This window comes from Acanthochromis polyacanthus, chromosome 7 (assembly GCF_021347895.1).
Source record: "Acanthochromis polyacanthus isolate Apoly-LR-REF ecotype Palm Island chromosome 7, KAUST_Apoly_ChrSc, whole genome shotgun sequence".
NCBI classification, from domain to species: Eukaryota; Metazoa; Chordata; class Actinopteri; family Pomacentridae; genus Acanthochromis; species Acanthochromis polyacanthus.
Window position 1 is genome coordinate 15,374,986 of NC_067119.1, and position 9,567 is coordinate 15,384,552.

A 9,567-nucleotide genomic window follows, 5' to 3' on the forward strand; every position below is an offset into this window, starting at 1 on the left:
GTACTTCCATAGAGGGATATGAGTGTGTGTGTGTGTGTGTGTGTGTGTGTGTGTGTGTGTGTGTGTGTGTGTGTGTGTGTGTGTGTGTGTGTGTGTGTGTGTGTGTGTGTGCGTGCGTGCTTCCTGCGTGCGCCCCACACTCTTTATTGCCCCAATCCATTCAGCGCCCTACGGCAGATGCCCGACAGATGCGCCACGGGGCCCTCCCGAGAAAGCGCCACGTGCCGAGGCCAGTCGTCTTTTCAGGCCGACTTATCTTATCAGGGGGATATAAGCATGTGTTTACATTCAACACGATTCCCCTTTTCAGACAGATGCCCAAGGCTGTGCATGTTCAGGGACTGGGTGGTTCGTCCTGTCTTAACTTGGAAATATATGTCAAGTACAGAGCAGTCATATAAACATGCATGAGTGATTTGAGCTTGAAAAAAATATGAAACTAATCATGAAAATGATTTTGGTCCCTAAAAAACTTTCTATAGCTGCTGCACAACTGCAATTCCAAGAATTTTGCATACTATTAAGATTGTTTTCTAAACAGGTTTCTTGGTAAATGATGAGTCAACCAATAAACCACTTTGACATTTATCTGAATGCTAATGAAAGTGTTTACAATAACGACAGGATGACCTTTAACCTAATCTACACCATCTACAAGGCTACCAGCACACACTCACACTGCACTGAGCAGACCTTTCAGTCAGAAATCTGGAGTAATACTTCCATCTGCTGGAAGAGGAGAGAGTGAACTTCCCCCTACTTACAACTAGTCCCAACATGTTGAATAAGCTCATGAGTCATGATGATTCCAACGTCCCACTTGTGACTCACCAAGTTATCCCCCCCACAGCTGAGGTAGCTGCTAAAGTCAGATCAATATTGTTTGCCAGGGGATTTGTAAGTGAAAAGGGAACAAACAAAATGTCTTTATATAACCTGATACAAAGCAAATGAATTAAAATCACTGCCTTCTTTCACCACACAATATCCCTGCATTATCTACATGTACTTCCATGGGATAGTACATAAAAAAAACAATGCACTGTTTAATATGCTTGTGAGGTAAACAAAACAACAGGCCTGAATGCAGCAAGCATTTAGGAATGGGGGAAATCCCAGACAAGCTGTGAAGAAACAACTCTTCCCACGTGTAATTTAAGCAAAGCACCTGACTCAAGTGTCTAGCAGTGAAAAGGTGTGGCAAACTATTCCAGACTGTGTTCATACTGGTAAACTCACGACCAACTTGTTTATGAAAACAGCAGTGAACTGGCACTGCTCACTTAAGGGATTTCTGGAAAAGGACTATGTAAGCTGAGCAGAGCTTGTTATACAGTTTTATGTAGGTGAATTCATTATCAGTGGCCTACTAATGTTTAAAAAAATATGCAAAATTCATGCTAGACATAACTAATTCTACACATATTCTTCCATTGTTCCTTCATCAATGACACAGCAATTTTCATTCTGATATATAAAAAGTTTATTGTTATAGATGTCCAGACATGTCTTATACATAAAGAGTTCAAATGTACAGAAAGAGCTACAATCATATATTTACATCCCATTCTTGGACTACGACAAATGTCAGTGCATTTGTTTAACATGAATAACACTTAAAATCTCATTTCATTTACAACAAAAAAGTAGTTCCAATACAATTTAGATTCCATGTATTATCAACAGTAACGGAAAAAAAAAATCACATAAAATAACAAAAATGCCTCACTGAGAAACAGCTCATTACATTTTTGAGTATATTTAACTGCAAAACAGTTTACCGAGCAAATATATCAAACCCCTTGTACTGTGCACGGAGGCGCCACGGCAGAATCAGACATGTTTAATAAAGGTAAGAACTGTCCACAAAGTTGTAGAAGAAGTGAGTGCAGGGGTGGACTGGCATCAGCAAACAACGGCAGAGTCAAGGGTTCAGTGTCTTTTTCTGAATTTTGTCTTGCTTCACTGTACAACATAAAAACAAAGCATTCCAAAATGAAAAGGAGCATGGATACCCTTGTTACAAGGGAAATAAAAACAAACTTTACAAGTCTTCTAAATGGCCAAATGTCCTGCAATGGCTTAAGCATTACAGTGGTCAACAACCACTTTCATCAAGCTTTATGAGAATCAAGCAGCCTATCTTCTACTATGCAATCGATGTCGCCGACTATTTAGCAGTACAAACCACTGGACTACTTATTGTCATGATAATTTACTACGGCAATGTAAGCTATGATTTGGGGGAATCATTTATGAGCAGCATATTTTAATATCTAGTTCTGACAGAGGAGGCCAGACAAACTGTGGGCAACTGAAGCTCTCCCCAAGATTTGGTGATAAATAATGCCATTGAGTTGTACTTTTATTGAAGTATGGTAATCCACTTCGTTATGAACGTTCCTGTGGTGATGCCATTGAATTTACAGATTTTGGTCGTCTGCACAATGTTGTACAACAAGTTAAGAGCCCTCAGTAGCATCTGGCCTCCAGCAGGGCAGGCATATATATCACTGCAGCATTACCCTATTCTTCAAGTAGTTTACACTGCTGAAGCATGTGAATCTCTCTTTTTTGCCCTTTGGAGCAAGGAAATCAGTACAAAGTGCAAATAAAGTAAGTGTGTAACGGCAGAAAGCTGTTAAAAGGAAAAAGCAGGGACAAACAGGATGACACTATATCTAGTAAAAATGATGATATTTTTCCCTTCCTCCATTTTCAAGTTTGACTTTCCCTCTTGTACCTAAAACTTGAAGAATTTGGCTCCCTCTGCTGGTCACAAGGATTAACACGTCCCTACTACATCTCATCAGAGCGGTGCTGCTGTAATATTACAGAGGGGGGGTTCCGGTCTATCCAGTTATCCTTGGACCCTGTGACCTCATATGCCACAGCAGATGCCACTACAGCATCAACTGGTCCATCCCGTAAGGCCCCGACGCTGCCGGTCGGCCCCGGCTTCATCTCTGCTGCCTGACCAGGATTGGGGAAGTCTGCCGAAGAGTTGCTGTTGATGCCAGATTCCGAGTCAGGTTGCTCCACCCTTTGGTAGTCGGGAGTGTGGTTCTTCTGGCCGCCTGCAAAGATGGCTTTAACGTTATCCACCTCTGCTGTCGGCACTAGGAGAAGGTCCTTTTCCTCAGGCTCCTGGTAGGATATGGCATCTGTGCTGTCTGGTGGCAGTGAGTGCAAGGTCCGGGAGATAACTGCAGTAACAAATGATAAATGGTTTCTAGTGGAGCACCAACACAGCCACAGTCGAAAAATTAATTCACTTCACCTTGATCACACAATAGATTTCAGACAACTTACCTGATGAGGGTGCGTAGAGTTCCTTCTGCTCAGTTTTTCTGCCAAATGGATTGACTGATGGGAAGATGATGAGACAGAAAGAGAGCAGGAACACCTGAAGGCCAAAAACAATAGGACAGTGAGGACAAAACACAGCAGAATGGGTTTGACACATACTATAAGAACAATAGTAATCAGAGAAATATAAGCTAAAACTGCCAAATTTACCATCACACAAGTGCTGGTGGTGCTGGCCTTCATAGTCGACATCTTCACCATAGATTGTAGTTTTCTCAGTTGCTCTATCAAGGAGCTGTGAGAACCAAGAGGATACATTTACATTAACAGGAGTCAACAGAATCAGTAATCTGACAAGGCTAGATATGTACACACAGATGAATACGAAATATCTCAGACTACTTACATGTTCTGTTTCTGGAGCATTTGGACTTTCTTCTGTAGTTCCAGGTTATGTGCGGTGCAGATGGCGACCCTGTGGTAGATGTCAGTTCAGTAATTAATACATCTACCACGACATGCAATACTTGGCCACAAAAGTTAAAGACTTTGATTACAGAGAACTTAACAGGACAACTTTAAATAAAATTCTAATGAGTTCCTCTATAAGTTCTCCTTACAGTTTGTGTTTTTGAGTTTAAGTAGTTACTATCTTTCATATAGTCAATAATTGTGGTACAAAGTGATTGTTGAGTTGCAACAAGTCCACAGACAGAAAATTCATCTGCAACTATTCCGATAGTTAAACAATTGTTGAAGACGTTTTTAAAGCAAAAGTGCCGGAATGAGGGTTTGATGCTTTAGTTTGTCATGCAGTAATATTTTGGGGATTTAAGTTGTAAGTGAGACCAACACAAAATATTTAAAAGATGTCACCTTGGGCTGTGAGAAATTACAGCAGGAATTTTTCACTATTCTTTGACATTTTGTAGAAAAATAACAATTAACTGGGAAAATAACGAGCAGTTTAATTGATAATGAAAATAATCATTAGATTATATCACGTGAAATTCATTTTAGTCAATTGTTAAGTAATTTTAACTACAAAAGAATTGGAAAAAATCTCGAAGTTACATATAACATGCCTGTAAACATTTATTTTTAGTTTTTAGCCAATCGATTAAATCGTTTCCAGTCACAATTTATTGTTTTTCTGGTTTCAAGTTACATTTAATCATGATGCCATGCTATCCCATCATAATCTAATCTTAATGGGGTTTTTTTGTCTTCTTCAAAACTTGAGTTTTTAAGAGGTGGACCTTGTGGACTGCTATTACTGCAATCATTATTAAGATATTCTGAATATTATGATTTTAAAATACACAAGTAACTACCAGAGTTATTGACCATCCAGTGTATTGTACAGAAAGCTCCACAACCTGTGTAGATTTAAGTAATTTTGAAGTAATTTTTTAAAATTTTTAGAGATTTTGGCCTCTTCGTCTCACCTGTTTTCCAGTCCATCAACATACACCTTCTTCTTCTTGCGGCTCTCCTGAGCAGACTGCTTGTTGCGGATCTTCCTTTTGACCCTTTTCAAAGTCCTCTCCTCTGCCTGTTACACAGAGTAAAGTAGTATGTTGACATGACGGATGACGATGTGTATAAAACAGCCCTGAGCAGCCGCTCAACAGAAAAACCGAAAAGTTTTAATACTCATCCAGAAAAAGCTGGATGAAAGCGCAAATAAATTAAATGGCTTTTGTTCTGACATACACATTTTTATGTGATCCAACAGTAACAACACTAACGCTGTTCAAGATTAATTACCACAATTAGTGTAACAACAATTCAACTTATCAGCAGAAGGGGTTTTCATTACATTCACTATTGTATTTACGTTTGTAGTATTTTGCAGTTGCTTGAATCCAGTGTATTTGACAATGCTGCACAGTGTTTATGACTAACACAAAGGCATCATTTTAGGTAAATACAGATGCAAAGTAAAAAACTTACCTTTGTGAGAGGCATGTGTGTGGGAATGGTTACTCCCTCTTTTGCCAAAAGCCGCTTCTCCTCCTCAGTGAGCACAATCTCTTTAAACTGAAACTAGAGTGGAGAAAAAGACACAAAGTTTTCAAAAACTTTGTCAGCATGTGCATAATGCATCAAGTAACCTTTTCCGGGGTGGGATTAAATAAGTTTTGTCTTCTTCCCACTCCCTTTCGAACATGTATGATTTGTAAATTTATGTGATGCCTTGTTTTAGCTGCGGTTTTATTTTGTATAAGCTGCATTGGCTATCTGTTAATTTCATGTTCGAAATAAATAAATTTCATTTCATTTCATTTTGTATTACCTGTAGGACAATACTGACACATTAGCTGCACTCTGCTTTGTCTGGTTATAACAACCAGATAAATTCACCTGGTCTGTTGTGCTGTCCTGTGCTGAATCCTCTGTTGAGTCTCCTATGGCCAAAGTGCAGGGCAGCTCGCTGGTGATGTCCTCCTCCATTTCCTCACTCACCAGATCATCTGTCACAAGAGAATTGTTGATTTTTAAAAACAATCTGCTTTTCTGATAAGTGCCTCTATTGGTTCTGTACAAATCTAAATTTCACATTCTTTGAATAGGGTTGAGTCGCCAACAATACATACCTAGATCAATGAAGACGTCTGTATCTAGCTTCTCTGCCCTCACACTCTGCAGCATGTCCATATCGCTCCCACCGCTCTGCAGCAGAGAGTAGCTGTGATCTGCCTGCACTGTTAAGGCCTCTAGGCTCTCTGTCTGCAGCTCTCCGGAAGTCAGTGCAGGGTCAGAATGCACTGGGCTGGGCTGAGAGTAGCTGGGACTGGGCACAACATCACTGTCACTGCCATGAGGACTCGGGCATCCCAGAAGATTGTTGTTTCCGGCTCCAGTGCTGCTGTCATCAGAAATGCCGCTGTCGCTGCCAAGTGGAGAATGAGAGGGACAGATGGCCTCCATGTTGTCTTCTCCATCCAACAAGCTGGACAGGAAGTCTTCTGTATCCATGCCGGTCAGCATCTGGGAGGAAAAAAGACAGTTTTACATTTGTTAAATTCACACAGACACACAACAATTAAGTCATAGGGCTGTTTTGCTTTTAGCTTTGCAATTAGGATGCAGTTTGTCTGGTATGTAAAAGAAAAACAAACTAAAAACGCTGTAGTAACATTCTGAGCAATCGAACCAAATGTATTCAAAGTTTAGTTTCCTTTTTTTTGCCTTACATCTTGTTCGGACAGCCAGGATTCGATGAGCCCGTTCTCATCAGGAAAAAAGGGCTCCGTAGATCCATCCTCTCCATTGTGGAACAGCAGCCCTAACAGGTCTGTTCCATCCATGTCTGGAAGGTCCTCAGTGACTGACATCTGGAGCAAAACAGCAGCATACAGACCACAGCAAGTTTAACATGCTACTTTTTAATAATTTTTTATCTTGTCTAATCAATGGTATTTAGCTTTACATAAAATTCAGACAATGCTGCTATAGCACAAGTAAGACACCATTTGCTGGAATGTTTGGGTAATGCAATTTGGTGATATAGTTTATTACTAATGATTTTTAAAAAAAAAAGTCTTTAAGTGTCATAAAGCATTTCTCTGGCAAAAAAGAAGAAAAAAGTTACTGTATTCATCAGTTTTATATGATCATACATTTACAGATCTAGCCTTAAATTTTGGACCATTTGTCAGACAAAACAGCTATTTAAAAATGGCACTTTGAGCTCGGGGAAGTTGTGATGAGCATAAAAAAAAACAAACAGGAAGACAGATGATAATGCCGCTGCAACTGATGGAAATAATTGCTAGTTGTAGCCCGACAGTCAAATGACACAACTTTCTGAATTGATTAGCTTGTTTTAGCTTATTGAAATGAACAACGAATCCCTTTATACTGTTGCAAATCATATATGCCTGCAAAATACATTGTTTCAACACTAACAGTGGCGCGGCATGTAATATGGTTATGTTGCAGGAAGTGCAGTATGAAGTAGGTGAAATGAGCTTTAATTACAACTATTTTTTTGCTGCTGGCTACAAAAAGGGAATTCACACAGTTCTCATTTTCAATAACTGATCTACAAGAGAAGTCAGTTTGATAGAACATAATTAATTCCTATTTAGAGATTCTTGGATGCAAAAAGTTTTATAAGACAGCATTTGTTGGTATGCAGGCTTCACATGTGTAAAGCAAAACAACGGAGGAACAGGGGAAACACTGAAAAGGAAGACTTTGCTGTGATAAGAAAGGCAACATTTCAGTTACAGAAAGGATGATGTTTATCGACAGTAAGTGCTCTGTTGGCCACATCTTGTGGTTGGTGACACCACACAAGGACGAATTGATGTGACTATTTATAGTGGCACCACAGAGCTCTGTATGACGAGAGCAAAGCCAGATCTAAAACGAAAAAACACTTCAGATTCCTCTACCAGTGTTCCAAAAGACTTCAAACAGTTCACACTCAAAAAATTACTCTCCAAAAACATTTTTTACATCGTTTCTTAGCATTAAAAAAAATATTTTATGCACACGCATCCCTCTACTAAATCACATTTATAACTGTTCAACCTCATCCTCATGTAAATAGTGTTCTTAAAAAATAATAAACACATCTTCTGTGTATATAATGTTCTCTGCATTTTTGCACTGTTTCAAATTTATTCTTGTACTGCCTTTATACTTTTTTTCTCCTTCAGAGCTGCTGTCATGGTGAGCTTTCCCCACTGTGGGATCAATAAAGTTTCTTTTTTCAAAATGTTTAATTCTTTTGAAATAGACTTATTCAAGTCATTTTGTCAAAATTGCTATATTGCAATGTACTTCACAAAGATTATACATTGTTGTGCAGTCCTGGTATCAATCCACATTACTATTACTTCAGTGGTCATATAACATGCCCCATCTTTTAACTAAGCATTGTAGAGGAGAGTCACAAATTAGACCCAGTGTTTAACAAAAAATTGGTTTAAAGAAGGATAAAAGGATTTTAAAAAGCAAATATGGCAATTCAATAGACAGTAAGTGTTAACAGACAAGTAAGAAGCAAGTATTAGAATTCAAATAACAAGAAGTGTAGCAATTTCAAGAGATTATTGGTAAACTCAGGTAATAAACATATTTACAGTGTTCAGGAATGAACATAAATATTCACATGAGATTTTAGATATCAAGTCAAGTTAGTAGATCAGTTTTTTCCCCAATGTGCAGCAGTAATGCAAAAGGAATAAAACGTGGTAGAGTAAATGGAGTAGGTGGTCCACTAAGCATCCAACCTACAGAGGATCCTGGTTCATTGGATGCTGCATTGTTGTCTGTCTTGGCTCCATGTGGAGGCTGCAGCGCATGTGGAGGACGGGTTTTACTGTGCATTTAACAATATTTAGGATGAGATCCGAAATAAAAACAAACAAACAAAAACAATGACACTTCCCCGTCAATGGGTTAGTTACACGTAGCTCCATATTGCATCACCTCCATGAAGGCTCTATCATGACCTCATCCTATGCTGAGCCCCGCCCCCACCATGCCTTTGTCACGGGATGAGAGTACAATATCAAGTGTCAAAACAAATAACAACCTTCAGCTAATATCAGGAAACCATTATGTCTATGCAGCACTGTTTACTGAAGTTAAAAAAAAGACACAAGACTGCAGCTCGGATGCAGAGTGCCTTCACAAAATTAAACAGAGTATTGTGTTGCATAATGTTTGTTGAAGACATGGAAGAAATGACCTACATAAAGTAGCAGTCGGTAGGAGCAAAGCGATACACGAGCTCTATAATGTAACAGGCTCAAAAATGCACCAGCATTATTGATATGTACGGCAGAAAGCAGTAGGTGTCTTAGGCCAACACCAAGGAGTCAGACGCTAACCTCAGCCTCATGATACTCTCCTAATCTTGATGTGTCGAAGGCGTGGTCCCTCGTGGTATCAAAAACATTCAGAAACTGTGAAAACGCCATATGTCGGTGTGAATTTTCTTACCGTTTGATGACAGGAGACACAATACCATTCGAGTGAGTGCGTCTGGATGTCTTTTGGTTTCTCTACTCGGCTTTTCTTCGCTGCTACCACCGTCACAGCGCTACCCTTCCTCCAGAAACCACCTTCCAACAAGGCAAAAATTGCGTCATCACGTAAAGGCGGAAATGAGTACGTGGTCTTTCTTGGGTGTTTCTGGGAAGTGGAGTACATTGACGTTTTGTGTCTCATACTCAAGAGCAGCCCTGATTTCAACACACACACACACACACACACACACACACACACACACACACA

General features: G+C 39.4%; 1 protein-coding gene across 1 annotated transcript; it reads right to left on the reverse strand.

The window, feature by feature from the left end:
* Positions 1-1,459: 1,459 nt before the first annotated feature.
* creb3l3l (cAMP responsive element binding protein 3-like 3 like) lies at positions 1,460-9,420 on the reverse strand. The gene is made up of 10 exons (XM_022200622.2): positions 9,274-9,420; positions 6,510-6,650; positions 5,910-6,303; positions 5,677-5,786; positions 5,266-5,358; positions 4,758-4,864; positions 3,716-3,784; positions 3,520-3,604; positions 3,313-3,406; positions 1,460-3,206 (listed from the first exon to the last, which is right to left on the reverse strand). Exons 2-10 carry the CDS (start codon positions 6,648-6,650, stop codon positions 2,800-2,802), a joined length of 1,500 nt encoding a protein of 499 aa, XP_022056314.1. The 5' UTR covers positions 9,274-9,420; the 3' UTR covers positions 1,460-2,799.
* Between the last annotated feature and the right edge of the window lie 147 nt (positions 9,421-9,567).